At 41.7% G+C, this 25,605-nt stretch overlaps 1 protein-coding gene across 2 annotated transcripts in view; it reads left to right on the top strand.

Annotated features, from left to right (window-relative positions):
* NETO1 (neuropilin and tolloid like 1) overlaps window positions 1-25,605 on the top strand; it is a 291,913-nt gene that overhangs the window by 126,617 nt on the left and 139,691 nt on the right. For both annotated transcript variants that reach the window (XM_033929810.1, XM_033929812.1), the window contains 2 exons: window positions 24,084-24,125; window positions 24,270-24,397. In XM_033929810.1, coding sequence (XP_033785701.1) covers window positions 24,084-24,125; window positions 24,270-24,397 — 170 coding nt within the window. The remainder of the gene's footprint in view (window positions 1-24,083; window positions 24,126-24,269; window positions 24,398-25,605) is intronic.

Raw genomic sequence — 25,605 nt, 5'->3', positions numbered from 1 at the left:
ATATATCATTCAAGATTTTCAATTTTCCTACATATAACAATAACATAATATAACATAATATATAGTATAAATGAAGAATAAAGTTACCCAAATGTCACCATCAATATTTATTCCCCTCCCTCCAACCCCCACCCCCGATGGATGTGTAAAGGTGAATGAACAAAAGGAAAGATAAGATAAATATATATTATTATAATTTTACAAATTTAGTCAATGGGCGCCAAACTTTATTAAATACACCACTAAATCCCCTACACTCTGCATTACTTCTTTCATATCAAACAGGTTGAAAAGGTGATGGCGAAAGCTAGAAGGATGCTAGGTTGCATAGGGAGAGGTATGGCTATTAGGAAAAATGAGGTATTGATGCCCCTGTATAAGACTTTGGTGAGACCTCATTTAGAATTATGTGTACAATTCTGGAGGCCGCATCTTCAAAAAAATATAAAAAGGATGGAATTGTTCCAGAGGAAGGCTACTAAAATGGTGTAGTCTTCTTCATAAGGCGTATAGGGACAGACTTAAAGATCTCAATCTGTATACTTTGGAGGAAAGGCAGGAGAGGGGAGATATAATAGAGACGTTTGAATACCTACATAATATAATGCGCATGAGTCGAGTCTCTTTCATTTGAAAGGAAACTCTGCAATGAGAGGGCATAGGATGAAGTTAAGAGGTGATAGGCTCAGGAGTAATCTAAGGAAATACTTTTTTTTTTTTTAGAAAGGGTGGTAGATGCATGGAACAGTCTCCCGGAAGAGGTGGTGGAGACAGAGACTGTGTCTGAATTCAAGAGGGCCTAGGATGGGCATGTGGGATCTCTCAGAGAGAGAAAGAAATAATGGTTACTGCAGATGAACAGACTAGATGGGCCATTTGGCCTTTATCTGCCATCATTTTCTATGTATGCCATCTCCTCCCCTATTCCCATCTAACCATAAAAAGCAATTTATCACTAATTTCAAACTTAAGATATCTTCCCCTCCCCCACTGAGATAACACAGTACCTGCACTCCTAGCATATGGTACAAATGTGATATTAATTTTCAGACTTGATCCTGATCTGTCTTTGCCATTTTTGGGACATCAACTGTAGAAGGCTGCCCAGCACTAGCTGTACTTCCCAACTACTGGAGTTGTCATCAAAACTCATTCTAGCTCATCTTGATCTGTCTTTACCATATGCAGGATACAGCCTATAGATGTCTAGCCTTACTTCCTGACTGCTGGATTTGTCACCTAAACACCACTCCTGGCCTTCATAACACATCAACTGCCATGAGGTCATTTAAGAATTGATTCCACCCTCTTTCTATTTAAGGATTCTCTTTGTTTTTGACTGCTCCACTTCTGCTAGGAGGATATTCCAGGCATTCACACCATCCTCTCTGTGAAAGAGTATTTCCTGATATTACTCCTAAATCTAACATTCTGCTACCTCAATTCATTTTCTATATTTCTACTACTGCTGCATATCTGGAAAAGATTTATTTGTATATGAATGCCCTACAAGCAGTTAAATGTCTGTTTCACACCTCTTCTATTTTTCCTTTCCTAGTTTCAAGTTTCAAGTTTATTAGTTATTTGATTAATCGCCTATCACAATTACTAAGCGATGTACAAATAATAACATAAATTTCTAAAATATACAAAAAATACAAGGTAAACATTAACAACAACAATATAAAAATCATTAAAAACAGACAAATTAAAACAAGGTAATTAAAACTATAACAAGGAAACAATGGGGTAGAAGGGAAAGAAATACAATTTATGATAGGAAAGAGATAACAATTAAGGTAAAATGCAAAAGGAGTGGGAAAAACATACAATTATTGGGAATAAAATACACAAAAATGTAAAAAAGAGAGCAGATAGTAAGAGCAATTAGCGTTTCAATTAGATATTGAAAGCATCTTTAAAAAGAAAGCTCTTAAGTTGACTCTTGAATTTATCCAAATTCTTCTCCTCTCTTAAATAAAGTGGAAGTGAATTCCATAATTGAGGTTTAGTTCTTAAGGAGAATTGTAAGGACTCAATAGAAGAGTAAGAAGAAACGTGAACTTTATGAAGTATTAATGAGTCACGTAAAAAAACTGCCAAGCCACCACCACGTTTGTAGGAGCGATGGTTAAAAAAGAATGAAAAGCCCGAGGGACAGGCATATGAAAGATAAGCCTCTTCTCCATCCATGAGCCATGTTTCCACAATACATAAAACATCAAAAGAGTGATGAATAATAAGATCTTTGATTAGATGATATTTAGTTTTAAGAGACCGGACGTTAATTAAACCAATTTTAAGGGAAGCTCTAATAGATTTAGAACAGGTGGGGAACTTGGACGGAGAAGAATGATGATCAATTAACGGAATATTGGCACAATCACTAATAGAAGAACGATTTGATTTTTGGAATGGTTTAGGTGGCCGATGACCACAAATGGTTGGGATATTTAAGGTGTGTTGCTCCATGGGACAAGAAATATTAAGGTCATGAACTAAAACTAACGAAGTTTCTAACCAGGAGTTATGAAATAAAACTGAAGAAGATTTTAAACAAGGAATGGCCAAAAAAGTACTGGGGTTAAAATAAAGACAAACCACAAGAAAAGGTAACAGTCTCTTAAAGAATTTACTCACCGCAAAATGTGTACTATAGAATTTCCTTGCTAAATGTCCCTTGTCATTGTTCGATATTAATCGCGCACAAAGGAGCGCAATAAGGAGCAGGACATGCTCCTTAAGCATGCTCCTTTGGCGCGCGTCGAAGGCGCGCGCCTTTGTGGCGTGCGCCGCAAAGAGCCTGTTTAAATAATTCATGTACCGGGCAATTGGGGGTGGAGTCCACAGCTTGCCGCCGCACAGCGGCGGCAGAGAGGTCACAAAGAAGTCAGCTGGAACAAATTAAAAGCAGGGTAAGGATAAAAAACAACAATATTGAAACTGAAACATAAAAATATAAAATAACAGCTTTAAAAAACAATACAGTGGAAACTAAAGTGCTACAGGTGCTTCGGGTGCTTTCCTCTATTTTTCCCACACTTTTTGGGCTTTTTCAAAGAGGTCAAGGCAGATGACTCTATGCAATGTCACCTCAGTAACAACCATACAAAAATAGACAAATATACCCCCTCCCATTTTACTAAACCGTGATAGCAGTTTTTAGTGCAGGGAGCTGCGCTGAATGCCCCGTGCTGCTCTCGACGCTCATAGGCTCCCTGTGCTAAAAACCGCTATTGTGGTTTAGTAAAAGGGAAGCTTCAAACCATATAGCCTCAATTAGAATTAGTATATATTCTTTTAAGACCTCAGCAGTACAAACTGTGAAAAAGTTTTCATTCACAGTATAATTTGCACTAAAGTCTTCATCGGTCAGAATTTTCTATCAAATCTTATTTATTTAATTTATTCATTTTTATTTATTTTTCAAAATAGGTTAAGAAAAAATACTCATCTCTTTATCAGAGCATAGCAGGGGTTCTTCACCGACATAGTCTATGTTTCGCCACATAAGGCTTTATCAAGGTAATCCCCTGATAGAGAAGAGAGATATATCGTAGTTATTATCTTAGAACATATACTCCACAGTTCTTATCAACAACTCCTAGGGGTATCATTTCTAGCCCATATAAAGTAGTTGAAAATAAAAAATAAAGGTTATATCTTAGAATAATAGCTTGTTAAATACCTTTGTTATGCCGATTCCACATGTACTGCCATCGTTATAGTTTGGTTTAGGCAGAACAACATGGCCACGGCGTTTTTTATACAAAATAGAAGCATCATGATCTCATATTTACGTACCCTATCAGCATCCAGAATCAGCCCTGGGATTATTTAAACTAATGTCATCCATTCTACTTCCGCATTTAAACCATTAGGTTTGACAGTATTTAATGTATAAATCATTCTTTGTTCCTTGAAGTTCAAAGTAGTATAATTTCCTCCCTCCCACCCTATATCAATATGGTCAATAATTCTCCATTTTAAATCGATGATTTTATGTTTCTGAGTTTGCCAATGTTGTACAAGAGGTGCTTCAAGACTCCCGGTATTTATTTTAGATTTATGTTCGGTAAGTCTTATCATAAATTTCCGACTTGTTCTACCTATATATACCAAGTCGCACGGGCATTGAATCGCATAGATTACATGAGTACTAGTGCAAGAAGTATCTACCTTAGATTTAAACGTTTTATTAGTACCTGGGTGAGTCCATTCAGGGCCCACTAGCGCTTGAGCACACCATTGGCATTGCTCACAGGCTTCATGAGTAAACTGTTGGTCAGTATCAGCAGCTTTATTTTTATCCTCAAATTTGTATAGGGACAAAAATTCCCCTATAGTTTGTCCTCTTTTATACGATACAGTAGGGTGTTCATCAAAGCAAGAGTGGAGCTGAACTATTGGCCAATGCAGTTTTAAAGTTTGAAAAAATCTACTACTGAGATCATTAAAAGGAAGCACACATATCAGAGTTTCATCTACCTCGTTAGCTATTTTTTCTTTAATCAAAAGAGATCTTTGAGCATATTTAGCACGAAGGTATGCTTTCTTAATAGATTTTTTAGGGTAGTGTCTTTCATAAAACCTCTGAGACATTATGTTAGCCTGTTTATTAAATTCTTCATGATCTGAGCAGATCCGTCGTATCCTCAGAAACTGACTCACAGGTATATTGAATTTCAAAAAATATGGATGATAGCTTGCAAAATGCAAAAAATTATTCCGTTCAACATCTTTTCTGTATAGAGTAGTTCTAATGGATTGATCTTTCAGGACCTGATGAAGATACTGAGTGGGAAAAATGCAGGGAAGAAACATTGGGCAAATTACAGGAGTTGACTGATCCAGAAGAGGAGGATAAGAGGAGGATTGTAGAACAGGAGAAGAAAATAAAGATCGAAGCACAGGGAAGGGAAACGAAGACAAAAAAATACCAGGCCTAAATTGCATATCTACTAATGCAAGGAGCCTAAGGAACAAAATGGGGGAATTAGAAGTCATGGCCAAAACTGAGAACCTAGACATCATTGGGGTCTCCGAAACATGGTGGAATGAAGAAAACAAATGGGATATAGCACTGCCGGGGTACAAACTCTATCGCGAGGATAGGTCAGGTCAGAAAGGAGGAGGAATAGCCCTATACATAAAAGAAAGCATACACTCAACCAGAATGGATACAGCAGCGACGACCAACAAATTGAAATCGCTATGGGTTAAAATATCGGGAAGGAAAGGGACCGAGATAAAGATGGGCCTGTACTATCGTCCACCTGGGCAAACCGAAGCTACTGATGAAGAAATGGAAGCCGAGATGAAACAAGAATGCAAAAGCGGAAACACGATTATTATGGGAAACTTCAACTATCCCGGGATAGACTGGAATCTTGGAAACTCAAAATGCACTAGGGAGTCCGGATTCCTGGAGGCTACCAGGATTGCTTCATGGATCAGCTAGTAAGAGAACCGACGAGAGGAAATGCCACCCTGGATCTAATCCTAAATGGACTAAGAAGACCTGCAAAGGAAGTGGAAGTAGTGGGACTGTTGGGAAACAGCGATCACAATATGATCAAGTTCAAAGTTGAAGTAGGAATACCGAAGGGAAAGAGAACCACCGCGACAACTTTAAACTTCAAGAAAGGAAACTACGAAGCGATGAGGGTAATGGTAAGGAGGAAACTACGGAGCAGACTGTAGAGCAAGCCTGGTCTTTATTCAAGGACATGGTGAGTGAGGTGCAAAATCTGTATATCCCCAGATTCAGAAAAGGGTGCAAAAAGAACAGAACAAAGGACCTGGCCTGGATAACCAAAGAAGTGAAGAAAGTGATAGGTGATAAGAAGAATTCTTTCAAGAAATGGAAAAAGGGCAAAACCGAGGAGAACTGGAAAGAACACAGGAAGTATCAAAAAGAATGTCACCTCATGGTTAGAAAAGCAAAAAGAGAATATGAAGAGAGGCTAGCCAGGGAAGCACGAAATTTCAAACCGTTCTTCAGTATGTTAAAGGGAAGCAGCTGGCCAGGGAGGAGGTGGGACCGCTGGATGACGGAGATAGGAAAGGAGTGGTAAAGGAGGAGAAAGAAGTGGCGGAGAGACTAAACATGTTCTTTTCGTCAGTATTTACAAAAGAGGACACATCCAACGTACCAGAATCTGAACAAATCTTCAAAGGAGACCAAGCAGAAAAATTAACATCCATGGAAGTAAGCTTTGAAGACGTTCACAGGCAGATAGAAAAACTAAAACCTGACAAATCACCAGGCCCAAACAGAATACACCCTAGGGTACTGAAAGAACTGAAGGAGGAGATAGCGGCACTACTACAGCAAGTCTGTAATCTATCCCTAAAAATAGGCGTGATCCCGGAGGATTGGAAGATAGCCAATGTTACGCCCATCTTTAAAAAGAGATCAAGAAGTGACCCGGGTAACTACAGACAGGTAAGTCTGACCTCAGTTCCGGGGAAAATGGCGGAAGCGCTGATAAAAGAAAGCATCGAGGAGCATCTAGAAAGGAATAAACTTATGATAACAAGCCAACATGGCTTCTGCAAGGGAAGATTGCGCCTGACGAACTTATTGCACTTCTTTGAAAAAATTAACAAACGGATGGACAAAGGGGACCCCCATAGACATCATATATTTAGACTTCCAAAAAGCCTTTGACAAGGTACTCTATGAATGCCTACTTCGGAAACTGAAGTACCATGGAGTGGAAGGAGACGTACACAGATGGATCAGAAATTGGTTGGCGGGTAGGAAGCAGAGGGTAGGAATGAAGGGCCACTACTTGGACTGGAGGAGGGTTACGAGTGGTGTTCCGCAGGGGTCGGTGCTTGGACCTCTGCTGTTCAATGTATTTATAAATGATCTGGAAACGGGGATGAAGTGTAAAGTAATAAAATTTGCAGATGACACCAAACTATTTAATGGGGCTAGGACTAAAGAGGACTGCAAAGATTTACAAAGGGACCTGAACAAGCTAGGGGAGTGGGCGATGAGATGGCAGATGAAGTTTAATGTAGAGAAATGTAAAGTCTTGCACCTAGGGAACAGAAACCTGAGGTACAGTTACACGATGGGAGGGCTGTTACTGAGTGAGAGTACCCAAGAAAGAGACTTGGGGGTAATAGTGGACAAGACCATGAAGCCGTTGGCACAGTGCGCAGTGGCCGCTAAGAAAGCAAATAGAATCAAGAAGGGTATTACAACCAGAATGAAAGAAGTTATCCTTCCGTTCTATCGGGCGATGGTGTGTCCGCATCTGGAGTACTGCGTTCAATATTGGTCGCCATACCTAAAGAATGATATGGCGATACTCGAGAGGGTTCAGAAGAGAACGACGCGTTTGATAAAAGGTATGGAAAACCTGTCATACCTGTCATGAAAGATTGGAGAAACTGGGGCTCTTTTCCCTGGAGAAGCGGAGACTTAGAGAGGATATGATAGAGACTTACAAAATCATGAAGGGCATTGAGAAAGTGGAGAGGGACAGATTCTTCAAGCTTTCGAAAACTACAAGAACGAGAGGGCATTTGAAAAAATTAAAAAGGGACAGATTCAGAACCAATGCTAGGAAGTTCTTCTTCACCCAACGGGTGGTGGACACCTGGAATGCGCTTCCAGATGGCGTGATAGGACAGGGTACGGTATTGGAGTTCAAGAAGGGATTGGACAATTTCTTGAAGGAAAAGGAGATAGAAGGGTATAGATAGAGGGTTACTAACAGGTCCTGGACCTGATGGACTGCCGTGTGAGCGGACTGCTAGGCATGATGGGCCCCTGGTCTGACCCAGCAGAGGCACTGCTTATATTCTTATGACAGTGCATCCAATATTTCTTCCCTTCTTTCAGCCTCTTGTATGCTTCCTCTCCTCCAGATCTCATTCTTTCCCCCAACTTTTTATTTCTTTCTCTCTGCCCCCTTCTTTCTTTCTGTCTCCCTGCCTCCCTTTCTTTCTCTCTCTCTCCATGACCCCTTTCTTTCTGACTCCCTGTTCCCCCTTTCTTTCTGTTTCCCTTCTTGCTTTATCTCCTTGCCCCCCTCTTCTTTCTATCTCTCTGCCCCCTTTCTTTCTTTCTCCCTGCCCTCCCCCAAGCCACTAGGTTTGCTGCCGCTGCAATTGGGGAACAGGCCCTCAAGCCACTAGGTTTGTCGCCACTGTTGCCATCGGGGAACAGGCCCCCAATCCACTGCCGCCCCAAGCTCTCCCTGCAGAAGTGTCGCGCTGACCAGCATTCCGCTCCCCAACGTCAATTCTGACGTCGGAGAGGAGTTCTGGGTTAGCCAGGCAGCGATTGGCTGGCCCAGAACTTCCTCTCTGACGTCAGAATTGACGTCGAGGAGCGGAATGCTGGTCGGTCCGACACTTCTGAAGGGAGGGTGGTGGGGGACATCGGGGAGAGGAAGGCTGATCGCCCAGTAAATCGGGATGTCAACACAAGTCTATCATGGAGCCTGGGATGGGCTCCGCGATCGACTCACGTTGCCTTCCCGATCTACCGGTCGATTGCGATCAACGTATTGGGCAACCCTGCTCTAAGGTATACATATTCAGGTTTTCAAATCTCTTCTCATATATCTTTTGGCATTAAACTCCATACCATATTTATTTAAAAAATTTATATACCACCTATACTCTAAGCGGTTTCCAAAAATAACATTCATAACTACATTTTAATGCCTAACAAATTTCAACTCACTCTCAACATACAGTCTTCATTGCATAAATAATTATCAAACTGCTCATTATAAACTTTAACAGGCACTACAAAAGATATTGGTATCATGGAATTCACACATGTCTTAGGTTGTAATTGCCTCCATATATAGGCATCTACAAACAACTTGGTTTTTAACAGTTTTTTTTTAATTAAAATAATCGGAGCATAGTCTCAGGTGTCCTGACAACTTATTCCAAAGGGACACCCCTGCAATGGAAAGCATTCTTGATTTTGTGGTCAAGTACTTCTCTTCCTCTTCCATTCTTGCTATTAGTTTCATGCCACCTTCTGATCTCAGGGCTCTGTTTGGTCTATAAACTTTCCACAGAGATTCATACCAGAAAGGGACTGATTGATATAATGTCTGGTATACCAATGATAACACCTTTTAGTGTACTTGTTGTTGCACTCCATTTACTGAAGCTAGTCCCATATGCACCTGTATAACAGCACATATATGCACCTATATATATCATTATAAAATAGTTCTACCCAAATCTCTCACAGAAAGTTACACCTGCTCTAAGGAAGAAGGAGTTAGCTTTGTAGAAATTTGACAACAATATTTGTAACCTTCCTCTGAACCATGTCAGGTCTTTTTATGTCCTTAGTGAGCTACGTTCTCCAAAACTGTACATAGCAGCTACTTTTACAAGGGCGTAAACTCCTTTTGTTGCTGTTATGTCTCTCTATGTGTTATCTAGCATCCTTCAGGCTATGTCCACTACCTTGTCTTTCTATGCTTATCAGCCTTTTTTCCTCCTATCACATACAGCTCCTTTGGATTTCTATACCCCAAGTGCATCACTCTGAACTTCTCTGCATTAAATATTAACTGCAAAACATTAATCCATTCCTATAATTTTAAAGATTTTTTCTGATGTTGTCCACTCCCTCCAGGGTGTCCATTCTGTTGCAAATCATCGTGTCGTCTGCAAAAAGGCAAACTTTTCCTTCTAATCCTTCGGCAATATCGCTCACAAATATATTGAATTGAATGGGCCCTAGTACATACCGTTCTTTCCTCTGAGTGAATTCTTTTGACCACCACCTTCTGTTGTTTGGCAGTCAGTTATCAGCCGATATTCAACTGCTGATCATTACTGGCTAGATTTGCCCTCAATATTCAGTGCCAAACCATGTCCAGGCACTGGCACTAAATATAGTAGTATAATTTCTACAAAACTAACTCCTTCCTTAGAGCAGGTATAACCTTCTGTGGGAGCTTTTGGGTGGAACTATTTTATAATGACATATATATAGGTGCATATATGTGCCATTACACAGATGCATATGGGACTAGCTTCAGTAAATGGAGTGTAGATTTAGGCGCAAGCGGATGCCCTCCTGCCCAACAAGAACAGGCAGCCGGGGAGGAGAAGGGCAGGGATAGGGCTGTATTGGGGGCATGACTGGGACATAATGGTGCGGGGATGGGTGGAACTGGGCGAGCCTGGGGCGGGTGTAGGGGTCCGAGTTTTACTAAAGTAAAATCTAGTAACCCTAGGGTAGAAGGAAGAAAGAAAGAAGCACCCACAGGAGAAGGGGGTTGGAAGGAGAGAGAGAGATAAGTACCTAAGGGGAGAAGGGGGGTTGGAAGGAGAGAAAGAAAGAAGAACCTGCAGGAGGGGTTTGGAAGGAGAGAGAGAGAGAGAGAAGCACCTGTGGGGAGAAGAGGGGTTGGAAGGAAAGAAAGAAAGAAGAACCCGCAGGAGGGGGGTTGGAAGGAGAGAGAGAGAGAGAGAGAAAGAAAGAAAGAAATACTAAAAGGGCTAAAGAGTGACCAAGGAAATAAGTAAAGGGTAGGGTGTGATGGTGGGGCGGGGCCATATGTCCTCTTTTTTGTCTTCACAAACCCTGGAGGAAGAACGGGACAGGGGAGATATGATGCAGATATTTAAATACTTGAAAGATCTTAATATGAAAACAAATATTTTCCAGAGAAAGGGATAAGATAAAACTAGAGGACACAAATTGAGATTGTGGATGGTAGACTTAGGAGTAATGTCAGGAATTATTTTTTTCACAGAGAGGGTGGGTGATGCCTGGAATGTCCTCTCAAGGGAGGTGATGGAAATGAAAGCGGTGATGGAGTTCAAAAAGGCATGAGATGAACACAAAGGATCTCTATTTAACATTTATTTATTAAACTAATTTCTATTCCATGTTATCACTACTAGTTCTAAGTAGAGAAAATGAATAGCATTAAAAAAAAAAAAAAACTTAAATGGTGGCATGTGTGTTTGATGTGTCGAGTGGTGCTTAGAAGGAGACTCTGGCTGTGAAGAACTAAGGTCGGTACTGGACAGACTTACAAGCCTCTGTCCTATATATGGAAGTTCAGCTGACGATATTCTTCTCTTTCTAAAAAATCCTCTTATCTCTTTACCTCATTTTATCCACATCGTATCTCAATACTCTCAAATATCTGGATATTCTGTTAATTGGGAGAAATCAGAGATTTTTCCGCTAAATGATCACATTTCCTCCTCAGATCTAGCTCATTTTCCTTTTCCATGGTCACGGGGAGCTGTAAAATATTTAGGGATTTTAATACATAAAGACCCATTACTTGCTCAGGATCTCAATATATCTAAAATCAAAAACTTAGTTTCAAGTACTACATCTCGTTGGTCCCCGCTTTATTTGTCCTGGTGGGGTAGAATAGCCTCTATTAAAATGACCTTAGCCCCACAAATTAATTATACTCTATCTATGCTTCCCCTTCTCTGCCATAAATCATTCTTTCATTGGCTTAATATGAAAATTACTGAATTTATTTGGAACAAGAAAAAACCTCGTATTGCTCTCGCCAAGCTGAAGGCCTCTAAGATTAATGGTGGCTTAAATTTACCTGATTTTTATTATTACTACATCGCCTCCTTAGCCAAATACGGAGCTCACTGGATTGTTGACTCATATCCACAGGATAAACCAGCATGGTTTGAAATGGAATGCTTTTTATGTGCACCACTACACATCTCTTGCTTCCTTACAGTGTCGATACCTAGACACTTGAGAAAATATTCTTTGTTGAGTGCAACGCAACATGCTTTTCAACTATTAGATGCAGCGGCTGAGATCTCTGTTGCTGAAGGCCCACTTATGTCCCTTTGGAATAATTCTAAAATTCAAAATAAGGGTAGATCCCTTTCATGGAAGAGGTGGCAACGGGCAGGGGTGTGGTTTGTTCATCAATTGATCTCCTCCACTTCATTTATCCCATTTGATACTTTTTGTTCTGTAAACTCACTCCCATCCTCTATATATCCCCAATGGCTTACGCTTACTGAAATACTAGCTAATGTACAAATGCGCCCTGACTTTATGATCTCTCAACAAACTATTCGTCACTGGTCTACTTTGGCTTTACTGAAAGGTAGGGCGATATCTCTTTTTTATAGCATCTTAAGAGATCACACCTTCACCTTTACACCTCAATCCATGAACCATTGGGGCTCTATCCTAAAGACCACGCTTTCTGAAATAGATTGGGAACTCTTCTGGTCATCTACAAATCGCCCTCTATTATCCTCAAGAGTTTCGCAATCAATGTTCTTTGTTATGTGGAATGCAGTATGGACTCCATTTCGAATGTGGAAAGCGAAACTGAAACAAGACCCTACCTGTTGGAACTGTTTGAAAGAGCCTGGAACTCTTGATCACATGCTTCTTCACTGCACTAAGGTTCATTCCTTTTGGACTCGTATCTGGGACACCATAAAATCTATTACCAAATGTTCAGAAGCTATTTCCATAGACATTATAATCCTTCGTTCTCAACACCCTTGTTTCGCACTATCAAACTGTCCTCCTAAACTTATTGACACCATGATTGTGACAGCTCTTATGCACATTTTGAAAAATTGGAAGTCACCCACACTACTAGACTACACCTTTTGGTGGAACTCCTTAAGCATGTACCACAAATTCGAATCATATGCATATGAAAAGAATACGATATCTCGTTTATCTACAAATTTGGTGCGAAATAAATCACCTTGGTCATTCTTAGATTCATATGTTCATTCTGCCTTGTAGACACTTCTGCCTCTCTCTCTTTCTCTCTCTCTTTCTTTATCTCTCTTTTTTCTTTTTTATTTCAATTCATCTTCTCTGCTTTTCTATCCTTTCTATTTCTTTTCTTAGCAGTTTCAAATACTCTGAATTCTTCTTACTAATCTACTATATGCAAATAACAGCAATTATGGTTTCTTTTGTTTCTACATCACTATTTCTTATTCAATTTTTATGTATTTGAACTGCTTTCTGTATATTACTTATAATATTCAATAAAATTAATGAACTAAAAAAAAAAGGAAGTTCAGTTTAGGATGGTCTAGAGAGGGCTTCGACAGAAAGCCAATAATTTGAAATGTGAGGATAGCGCCGGGCAGATTTTTACAGTCTGTGTCCCGCAAATGACAAGATAGTTTAGATAGGCTGAAATAGGCTTCAACGGCGACTCCAGTATTTAGAACTTAAGGACAGTGCCGAGTGGTCTTCTACAGTCAAAGTTCCAAAGGAAGATAATTGAATAATAATTTAATAATGAGTGAGACTGTTGGGCAGACTGGATGGACCGTTCAGGTCTTTATCTGCCATCATTTACTATTTTACTATGTATGGATACTTCATGAATACTTCTAGCTGGATAAAAGGAGGAAATGTTTCAGTCAACCAATTTAACTATGTAAATGATTTTGAGAATCACCTTGTATCTATCAACATCTACTATGTTACTAATGGCTTAATCAGTCTTTGTCAAGGAATATCAAATATTTCCTTTTTCTCATCCATGAGAAGCATCCTTGGTATGTCTAAGCCTGTATCCTGGGCTAGGTATTTGCTATCTCTCTCTATAAAATAGGATGATATAACAAAGTCCTTCCTCTGTTACATATTGCTTCCAATGCTGCTTCCTGGATGACTGGCACATTCTTTATGTCAGTCTGGTTAAATTAAGGTTGTCTTCTCCTCTCTTTGGCCCACTAGCTGTCTGGATAGATGAGTATAATTATCACGCAGCTTTCAACACCCAGTACCTTGTTTATTTTACCGCCTCACTCCCCAACTCCTTCTCTGACCGCTGTCTACTCTGTGTATCTAAAGTACTGTTTTCTCTAAGCTGAGCAAGAATCCTCCAACTGTACTGATACCAATGGGGGGTCGGGGTTTCAACATTGTGTTTTCAACCACTTGGGATAGCCAGGTTCTCTGGAATCCTACAGAGCTTGCCTGACCATCATTATTCAAAATGTGATAGTGAAACAGCACCCCCCACTGGCTATAAGTCGAGGACTCCTACTCAGCTTAGATGGAACAGTGATCCCAAGTATGGTTAAAATTTGTCATTGTTTCGGTAATTATCATCTCTGTTGATAATCTGTTACTGGTTTCTATTACCTTCTTGGTAATGAAATATTACCTTGTTTTATCTAAGAAATAGAAGGGCTGCTTCTAGTGCAATCTGCTATAATAATTGAAAATAAACTGAATAACAATTGTATAATCAAAACAAGCAACTCATTCCACCTAGCATGAATAGGCATTCTCATGCAGGTGATGAAAACGGATTTGGCTAATTACATAACAAGATTTGAGAGAGAGAAAAAAATAGCATTTATTTGTGATGCAAGTTTTTCAGTAATGCTGTTCTAGAGCTTAATTCTAATCTCAGGAGATAATTTTCTCTTTCAGAGAAAAATGTAAACAGATGTTTTTAATTTAGGACCTTATTTACTAACAGGTGAATACTCAGCTATATTCTGGATAGTGGCCAGAACTGAATGTCTGGATAAGGTAGTCAGAGGCAGTAGTTATCCGGTTAGCAGCAAAAGTCTGATCAGTTATCCAGACAGCAGACTGAATATGACCACTCCCTGGATAAGTTCTTTGACTACTGTACCTTGGGTCGGCCTATTCTCCATCCTAGCACTATCTATATAGGGGACAATTCTATAGAAAGCACTAAAAGTTAGGTCCTCAAAACCTAGGTGCTAAGCTATTATTCTGTAATAGCAAATGAAGACTATGTTATTAATGAAAAGTAGAAGATGATTATAAGGTGCTGATCGTCTATGTATCTTATGGTTTGTACTTCTTGCTTTGTTTTGTGGGCGTATTTATTGTTGATGGTGTATGTATTTCAGATGTAATGTTCTAGTTTTGAATATAAGTTTGTAACCCCACCCTGGGTAAGGGTGGGATATAAATGAATAAACAAACAAATTATAGAATACTAGCATAGATTGGTAAAGAGGCACCTAAAGTGATGTGTGCAAATGTGCGCACATCAAAGCAGTAGTTAGGTGCCTGACAATATCTGATAAAATGTGCACTTATGTAGTCAGAACACTCATGACCAGGCCATGCCAATCCCATGTAAATGTTCCCTTTGCAATTACACAGTAGAACACTGAGGCGCCCACTTAGAGAAAAGTGCCTAAGTGCACTTAAATCCGTAACTGCCATTCCACCCCTCCTCCTTTTTTTTTGGTGCTAACATCTATTTGAGTGCAAAACATTTGGGGGCAAATTCTATAAACAGCATCCCGATTGTAGCCAGCCAATCGGGATGCATATTTTCTTTTTAAAAAAAAAACAAAAAACACTGAGGCAGGCCGCCTACCCTGTAGGCATCTGTTGTGGATGCAGGGAGGCACCTAGGAATGCTTAAGCTCCCCCAAGGCTGGGCATGGGCATGGTTTCGCCTGGAAGTGGCTTTAAGCATCTCACTAGGGCCGCGATAGGCGCATGCAATAGATGTGGCTGCTAAACTGATCGTGGCAAGGAAATCTCACTGCTGCGATCAGTTAAGTGGCCTCGGCAGGAAACCCCTGAACTTCACCGCAAATTGCCCAGCAGGATGGCTGCCCACTCCCTCCTGCCGCCATCCCCAACCCCGCTCCCCCCCCACACACACACTGTCTGCGGCAGGAGGGATGCTCATTCCCTCCTGCTGGAACACCCGAAACAACCCCCATCAGGAAGGATGCACAATCCTTCCTGCCACCATCCCTGAAACAATCCCCAGCAGGAGGGATGCCCACTCCCTCCTGCCAGCTCCCCCTAACATCCCTGGCAGGAGGGATATCCACTCCCTCCTGCCAGAACACCCCTGAACACATGACCCTCGAACCCCCTCTCCCTGTACCTTTATCAGCAAAGCTGGCCGGAGGGATGCCTACTCCCTCTGGCCAGCAGGCCTGCCTCTTTTGAATGGGAGGCCTTCCTCATCTCGGTGCATCCTGGGACGCACCGGGGAGGGGCTTAAGGCCCTGATTAGCTCAGGTGCCTATGGCCCCTCCCATATGAGGGGCTTTAGGCACCTGGGACAACTGGAGTCTTAGGCCTCCTTCCCAGTGCATTCTGGGATGCACTTGGAGCGGCCTAAGACTCCGATTGGCCAGATCCCTAAGGCCACTCTCGGGGTGGTTAGGCAGGTTAATTGAAAGATGTGATTCTGTATAAGACACTCGTGTGCAATTCTCTAAAGCCACTTAGGTGACTGCTGAGATCGGACGTCCTATAAAGAATCAGACCCTCGATGCTTAATTGACACCTAACTTTTGGCACAGTATTACTTTGACAGTATATAGGTGATCTGTATGTATATTCAGGGGTAGTCACTTATGCAAATAGAGAAAAAGAAACAAATTAATTTACACCTGATCCACTCCCCTTGCTCTGAACTGGCTAGTCTAATGGCTTCCTCCCTGCCTCCCAATACAGCAAATGTCTCTGCAAGTACATCTCTCTCAAGATCAGAATCCCATTTCCCCTGCCCCACAAATAAGCCTTTTTAATGTATAGTTGAAAATAAGAATTCTCCTGAAATGCTTTCATGTTTCTACTCGTCAATCAATAGTGTGCACTTAGTTTGATCTTTTTGAATTAAGGAGTTGGGTTTTTTTTTTATCCTGTATGATTGTGTGATTGACAGATTAACAGGCAGAACTTGATCAATTGCATGAATACAGCTTTTGAAACCTGAGCCATTTGTGTCTTTTTTCAGTCCAAAAATATCAAGGAATTCATTCATCAAAGATTTGCTTCCATCTGTACCCATAGGAAAAAAAAAAAAATCACAGTAAAAATGAGATTTTAAAATTTATTTAAAACTGTAAACAGAATTTCCAAAGAGGATGTGCATGCCAAAAGTTGTTTCATGTAAATTTTGTTTTGGACTTTATTCCTTCATTTTCTTTGATTTCTTTTTTTTCCCCCCCTACTTTTGTGTTAATGATTTTTCACATGTCTTAGAACTGTAACACATTGAAATTGAATATATGTACTGTACATATGCACTTGAAATAGATTTTAAGAACACAAGTTTTTGAAGCAAAAGTTCTTGTTTAGGTATTGACATCATCTCCCAAACTGACTTAAAGGGCTCCTTTTACAAAGGTGCGCTAGGGCCTTAACATGTGGAATAGCGCGCGCTAAATTGCCGCGGGTGCTAGCCACTACCACCTCCTTTTAAGTAGAAGAGGAAGGGAGCCAACGGCGCCCAGCCGTTCGGCGCGCGGCGAAGGCGAGCGGTAAAGGCGCTCGCCTTAGCGAGAGCGCCTTCGCGAAGGAGCCTTGAGAAGGAGCCCAGGCAGCCCAGCAGCAAACCTAACTTTAACCCAAATATTAAAAAAAAATAAATAAATAAATCTTTTTTTTCTCCACTTTCTTCCTTCTCTACCCTTTCGGCTTCTCACTCTTCTCTCTCTCTCTCTACTCTTTCAACTAGCTGCACGCCAAAAGCCACTCTCAACCACCGAGGGACCGTAGGAGCAAGGAGAAAGAAATGGAGGCTACAGGAACCCAGCAGAGCTACCCAGTTTACTGCGTTGAGTGTCATATGTATGACTACCTCCCCTCCAGGAGGCAGGCTTACATATGCGGTCGATGTCAGGAACTGGATAGCTTAAAGAAGGAGGTCGGGAGACTGCAGATCAAAGTCCAGAAGCTGGAGGAACTCTGTGCCGTAGGGGAACCATGGGAAATTGAGGCAACTGACGATACCACCAGAGAGAGCCACATCAATGAGCAGGTCAGAGAGCTCGAGAGATTCATCGAGGAGGCCTGCAAGATGGTAGAGACACAGGATCACCAGCAGTTCAAAAGGGAACCATCAGATGGAGGACAGGACCCACCACCAGAAGCCGGGGGAGAAGGACCTTACGGAGGAACCAACCAGGAAGAGGAAGGACTGGAGGGTCAAATCACCGATACAGACCTGAGACCCAAGAGGAAGCGGAGAAAAGGGAAATCTGCAATCGTGGTGGGAGACTCAATCCTGAGAGAGGTGGACAGTCACATAGCAGGAGGCAGACCAGACCGCCTAGTGACATGTCTCCCAGGGGCGAGGACAAAGGACATATCCGACAGAATCGAGAGGATCCTGGAGGGAGCTGAGACGGAGGAGACAGCAGTGATAATCCACGTCGGAACAAATGATGTCAGCAGACGGAACTTCAAAAGAACTACACTGACCGAGCAGTTTAAGATCCTGGGGAGGAAACTGAAGCTGAGGACAAGGAAGATAGCCTTTTCAGAGATCCTGCCAGTACCGAGGGCAGGTGCAAGGAGACAGATCGAGCTGCAAGCAATAAACGGATGGCTGAGGAAATGGTGCGATGAGGAGGGTTTCCACTTTGTACGGAACTGGACAACCTTCCTGGGGAAAAACAAGCTCTACAGGAGAGACGGACTGCACCTGAGCGTGGCTGGGAAGAGGATGCTGGCACGCAACATCCAGACCAGCATAGACATGGCTTTAAACTGATAACAAGGGGAAAGCCGATAGTCGATCTGACCTCGACACATCGGACCACAGTATCAAGCAAGGATACTGAATCAGGAAATGGCAATAGAGGGCTCGAGACTGTGTGGACATTTTCTGGACTAAAACCCAAAGACGCATTGCAGGGACCCAAGGAACTTATGGAACTAAAGAGTGACAAAATGAGGAAACAGCCGGAAACAGAGGGCTATCCAAAATCGAAGAAGCGGACAGAGGACGGGATAGACACACCACAGGAGGAAGGTGAGCAGAACGAGGCTCAGGGACTGGCAGACCGTGAGGGGATCGACAGGAGCACCAAACCACGAGGAGAACCAAAAGAGAAGGTAACCAACCGGGACTTAATTTGCCTATATACAAATGCCAGGAGCCTAAGAACAAAAATGGGAGAGCTAGAAGTTATAGCCAGTAAAGAGGACTTGGACATAATAGGAGTCACAGAGACATGGTGGTCCGAGGACAACAAATGGGATGTGGCCCTGCCAGGGTACAAACTCTATAGGAGGTGACAGGACACAAAAGAAGGGTGGAGGAGTAGCACTGTATATAAAGGACTCCATTCTTTCAACCAGGATGGAAACAACAGTAAGGGCGGACAGCTTGGAATCAATATGGGTTAAACTGACAGGAGGAAATGGAGCAGACATCAAATTGGGACTGTACTATCGCCCACCAGGACAGCCAGAATCAAACGACCAGGACCTGGAGGACGAATTGAGGCAGGTATGCAAAATTGGAAGTGTGGTGGTTATGGGGGATTTCAACTACCCTGAAATAGACTGGAACACTGGACACTCAAATTGCACAAGAGAAACTAAATTCCTAGAGGTAACGAGGGACTGTTACATGGAACAGCTGGTCACGGAACCAACGCGAGGGGATGCCACTCTGAACCTAATCCTCAATGGGCTAGGGGGACCCGCAAAGGAGGTGGTAGTACTAGCACCATTAGGGAACAGCTATCACAACATGATACAGTACAAACTAAACATAGGAACACAAAAGGTGAAAAGAACCACAACGACAGCACTCAATTACAGAAAAGGAAATTACGAGGCCATGAGGAAAATGGTGGGAAAAAAGCTCAGCAACAGCTCAATGAAGATGGAGACTGTAGAGGAAGCCTGGGCCCTACTCAAGGGCACGATGCATGAGGCACAAGACCTGTACATCCCAAGGTTTAGGAAAGGGTGCAAAAAGAATCGAGCTCGAAACCCGGCGTGGATAAACAATGCAGTAAAAAAGGTGATAAGTGACAAGAAATCATCTTTCAGAAAATGGAAAAAGGACCCAACAAGGGACAATCAGAAGGAGCACAAAAGGCACCAGAAAGAATGCCACCGAGAGGTTAGAAAAGCAAAAAGAGAGTATGAGGAAAGACTGGCAGGGGAAGCAAGAAACTTCAAATCATTCTTCAGGTATGTGAAGGGGAAGCAACCAGCCAGGGACGAAGTGGGACCATTGGACGACAGAGACAGGAAAGGAGTGGTAACAGAGGAAAAAGAGATAGCTGACAGATTAAACAAGTTCTTCTCGTCAGTCTTCACGAGAGAGGACATATCCAATATCCCAGAACCTGAGGAGATCATAAATGGAGACCACGATGAAAAGCTGGTCCAATTAGAGGCGAGCCGAGAGGATGTCCTCCGACAGATAGACAGACTGAAGAGCGACAAATCACCGGGCCCGGACGGCATCCACCCAAGGGTAATAAAGGAACTGAGAAACGAAATAGCAGAAACACTTTGCCAAATATGTAATCTATCCTTGAAAACTGGGGAGATCCCAGAGGACTGGAAAATAGCAAATGTCACGCCCATCTTTAAGAAGGGATCAAGAGGAGATCCGGGAAACTACAGGCCGGTGAGCTTGACCTCGGTCCCAGGAAAGATGATGGAAGCACTGGTCAAGGACACAATCTGCGAGCACATAGAAAAGAATGGACAACTGAAGGCGAGCCAGCACGGCTTCTGTAAGGGTAGGTCGTGCCTCACGAACTTACTGTACTTCTTTGAGGGAATAAACAGCCAGATGGACAAAGGGGAAGCCATAGACATCATTTACCTTGACTTTCAAAAAGCCTTCGACAAGGTACCTCACGAAAGGCTGCTTAAGAAGCTGTGGAATCACGGGGTGCAAGGGGATGTACACCGATGGATCAGACACTGGCTGGCGGGCAGAAAACAGAGGGTTGGAGTAAAAGGGCATTACTCAGACTGGCAATGGGTCACGAGCGGAGTCCCTCAGGGATCGGTGTTGGGACCACTCCTGTTCAATATATTTATCAACGACCTGGAGACGGGGACGAAATGTGAGGTCATTAAATTTGCTGATGACACCAAACTCTGTAGCAGGGTCAAAACCAAGGAGGATTGTGAAGACCTGCAGAGGGACCTGACGAGACTAGAGGAGTGGGCAAAAAAATGGCAAATGAGTTTCAATGTGGATAAATGCAAGGTCATGCATGTAGGGAAAAAGAACCCGATGTTCAGCTATAAAATGGGGGGAATATTGCTAGGGGTGAGCGACCTTGAAAGAGACCTGGGGGTGATGGTGGACGCAACATTGAAGCCATCGGCGCAGTGTGCAACAGCCTCAAAGAAAGCAAACAGAATGCTGGGCATCATCAAAAAGGGTATCACAACCAGGACGAAAGAAGTCATCATGCCACTGTATCGTGCAATGGTGTGTCCGCACCTGGAATACTGTGTCCAGTACTGGTCGCCGTACCTCAAGAAAGACATGGCAGTACTCGAGGGAGTCCAGAGAAGAGCGACAAAACTGATAAGAGGTATGGAAAATTTTTCATACGCTGACAGGTTAAAAATGCTGGGGCTGTTCTCCCTGGAGAAGAGGAGACTTAGAGGGGAAATGATAGAAACCTTCAAAATCCTGAAGGGCATAGAGAAAGTGGACAAGGACAGATTCTTCAAACTGTGGGGAACCACAAGCACTAAGGGTCACTCGGAGAAATTGAAAGGGGACAGGTTCAGAACAAATGCTAGGAAGTTCTTTTTTACCCAGAGGGTGGTAGACGCATGGAACGCTCTTCCAGAGGTTGTGATAGGCCAGACCACAGTGCAGGGGTTCAAGGAAGGTTTGGATAGGTTCCTAAAGGATAAAGGGATTGAGGGGTACAGATAGAAGCAGAGGTAGGATATAAAAATGGTCAAATCACTTCACAGGTCAAAGGACCTGGTGGGCCACCGAGGGAGCGGACCACTGGGCGGGATGGACCTCTGGTCTGACCCAGTGGAGGCAACTTCTTATGTTCTTATGAATTGTAGTTTTGAACATGAATAAAGAATTTAAAAGTAAATTTCAGTACCAGAAAAAATTTTTTTACAAATTATTCATTAGGCAGCAGCTAGATTATTGTTAGGAAAGCATCACTGGGAGACAGTTAAACCTCTTTTGGATAAATTACATTATCTTCCTATGAAGGAAAGTGTTCATTTTAAGATAATAACTTTGATTTTTAAGGTGTTACATTGTCAGAGACCAGTATATTCAAAAAAGAAACATTTCTTTTTATACTAAATTGAGCTCTACGGTCGGGTCAAAGTAATCTGTTTTAGGTTCCAAGTGTGGATATTGTAAAAAGGTCAAATGGTAGTCAATGGCTTTTTGAGTGATTGGACTGCATTTGAAATTATGTAGAAACCAATCTCATGATGTTCAGGAAAAAGTTAAAAGACATTTTTGGCTCCCCATTAATTTGATTCTATTATTTTGTTATAGGGTTCCTTTTATCAAACTGTAATCGAGGATTTTACTGTGGGCCAGCGAGGTAAATGCTCTGACACTCATTCAATTATTATGAGCGTCGAACCATTTATCTTGCCAGCCTGCGGTAACACCCTCTACTAGAGAATGACATAGAGAAAAAAATATCCCCGCCCCTCAGGAACTCAATTTCCCTGTCCCTGTCCCTTTTCTGTAAGGCTCTGCCTTATCCATACAAGCCTCGGACACTTATGATTTTAAAATATTTGAGGCTTGTGCAGATGATGACAGACCTTGCAGGATTGGGGCAGGGACAGGAAATAAACTCGCTGGGACGGGATGAAAAAATAAGTTCCCGCAGGGACGAGAAAAAAATTTGACCTTTTGTCATTCTCTACCCTCTACCACAGTTTGATAAAAAGAGCCCTTGGTTAATTTCAGCATAAAGCAATGGTGAAGAAGTGAATAGATTTTATTTAGTTTTATTTTAATTTGATGTTATCTTTGTTCTGGCTGTCTTTTTATTCTTTGTTTCATATATTTGCTGTTTTTGTGCACTTTGTAATTCATTTTGAATGATTACTCTATTAAGAAATTGGTATATAAATGTAAATAAAGAAGCAAAAGACCCTTTTACCAAGCTGTGGTACAAAATGGCCTTAGTGTGTCCTTATGCAGGTTATTTCTGCATGCTAAAGCCATTTTTATTGCAGGGGTAAAATGGCCAATATTTCTATTTTACCCATTAATAGCCATACACTAATAGCCATTAGCGCATGAACCCATTTTGTAGGTAGTGAGGGGCTGATTCTGTAAGCAGCACCTGCCGTGGCAGATATCTACAAAACGGGCACCTACCATGTGTCAATCACAAGCAGTTACTGCTTACAGAAGCACGGCTACCAAGGACTCTAGACGCCAGAAATGTATGCTAGAGTTTTACAGGCCTACATTTACGACGCCTAGGGTCCTGGCAGAATCACGACCAGTGGCACAACTTTGGGTTTTGACGTCATTAGGTGCCGCTCGGCACCATGGACTCAGGTGCCGACACCCAGAGGCCACCTAGCGGCATCTAATTTTTTTTTTCAAAAAACAGGTTTTTAATTAGGTTTTAAAAGCGTGAACAATTATTGTGCCACTTAAAACCAATTAAAACACTTACATTAGGTGCTGGTAGGCGTGATCTAGGTGCCTGTCAGCGCCTTTTGGCAGCTTCTTTCAGAATCCGGCCTTAAGGGCTCACATGCTAACTGTGTGCTAATTGGTTAGCATGAGACAATGTAGCTGATCTAATTGATTAGTTCAAGACACTTCCACTCTCCATCCCCAGACCTGCCCTGAGCATCAAATCCTAAATTTTATTTTTTAGCATGTGGATAGTGTATACATATGTAACAATTACCACAGGAGCCTGAGCATGCTCTACGGTATGCCCTTTTTTTTGCTGCAGTTTTTTTGCTTATCACAGTTTAGTAAAAGGACCCTCAAATGTGTACTAAAAATGAACCTCCCTCCCCTGTTCCAAAACTGTGCAAGAGGTTTTTATCAATGGCCGGCGTGCTGAAAGTTCTGTGCTGCTTCGACGGTCATAGAGTTCCTATGAGCGTTGGAGCAGTGCAGAGCATTCAGTGCGCCGGCCAGCGCTAGAAACCTCTTATGCGGTTTTGTAAAAGTGGTGGTAATTTGGGTTGAGAAGAATTACATAAACAGTCATCTGCATGCTAACTTTTCATACTTCATCATTGAGACTTCTGCTCTTTAGTGCTTAAAAATAATACACCACTTATTAATAAAATGCTGAAAAAATTATGTTTCATATATTTTCAGATCCAGACTTTAAGGACCTTGGTATTCTCAAGCCATTGCCAGGTGGGTAAAATGGATAATTTTTAAATCTTGGATTAACGTTTTAGTTATTGTTGGATTATTTTGTTATGGATAATTTTTAAATCTTGGAATAACATTTTAGTTATTCAAAGTTTTATTTTGTTTATTTTGGCATTTTGCACATAGTTTGTGAATTTGAGATGGGAGGACCTGAAGGAATTATTGAATCTGTACAAATTATGAAAGAAGGGAAGGCTTCTGCCACTGAGGCAGTTGACTGCAAGTGGTACATCCGAGCACCACCACGATCCAAGGTCAGTGAATTATCCACAAACTGATTGAGAAGTTAATTAATGAAAGTAGCTTTACTAATATCCTCTAGAATGAAATATATTTCTTTCCTCAAACAACTCTTCCTTAACATCTCTCTGTGCTGTACTTATAAAAGATTATTTTGCATCTTTGAAAAATAATTTTTTTATCTCCTATTCAAAATAACCTTCAGTGCCATAAATCAGAGAAATAATTGTATGCCATAGAGGTCATTTTGGTGTACTGGATAAGTTCATTTAACAAACACTTACATTTTGGGCTATATGAACTCATCAGTTTTCTAATAGCTGTGGAAAGAAACATAAAATCAGATTCTTAGCTCTGGTTTGCTGAAATCTGAAGAACAAACATAGGCATATTTGTCTTTTTATGTTCTGTGTTTACGCACACATTCTTTTTCTTCCCGTTGGGATTAAACATATTGTACATGTTTGACTTTTGTGATAGATGATTTGTCATTTATTTTTCAAATTTATAGTATTTTTTTCATTCATATTTCCAAATCCTTTACAGTAACTATGGGGTCCTTTTATTAAGCTGCAGTTAAAAAAACAAAACAGGTTAGCATGTCCTAAAATAGGACTTCCCTGCACACTAAGCCCATTTTTACTGTGGCAGGAAAATAGGACATTTTCAATTATTTTTTTTCTGGCCATTTACTAATCTTACCATTAGGGCTCCTTTTACTAAGGTGTGCTAGTTTTTTTAGCATGCGCTAAAGATTAACGCACGCTAACCACTTGCTAAATGGAGGAGTTAGCGTATAGTGTGCGCGGCATTGTAGCGTGCACTAAGCGTGCGCTAAAACCACTAGTGCACCTTAGTAAAAAGAGTCCTTAGTGTGCATCCACTGAAAACAATGAATGTTACACCCCTTACCCCTTCATATTTAGCAGGCACTAAGGGCTCCTACATTAAGAACATAAGAATAGCCATACTGGGACAGACCAAAGCTTCATCAAGCCCAGTATTCTCTTTCCAACAGTGGCCTACCCAGGTCCCAAATACCTAGCTAGATCCTAAGTAGTAAAACAGATTTTATGCTGCTTACCCTAGGAATAAGTAGTGGATTTCCCCAACCCATCTCAATAATGGCCTATGGACTTCATTTTATTCTTTCACGCTGGGGGCATGTTGGGGTGGAGAGTAGGCATGCCCTGCACTAATTGGTTAACATGTGGGCAATGGT

The sequence above is a fragment of the Geotrypetes seraphini genome, chromosome 2 (genome assembly GCF_902459505.1).
Source record: "Geotrypetes seraphini chromosome 2, aGeoSer1.1, whole genome shotgun sequence".
Classification (NCBI taxonomy): Eukaryota; Metazoa; Chordata; class Amphibia; order Gymnophiona; family Dermophiidae; genus Geotrypetes; species Geotrypetes seraphini.
Note: the sequence above shows the minus strand (reverse complement) of the source record. Positions and strands in the feature narration are given on the sequence as shown.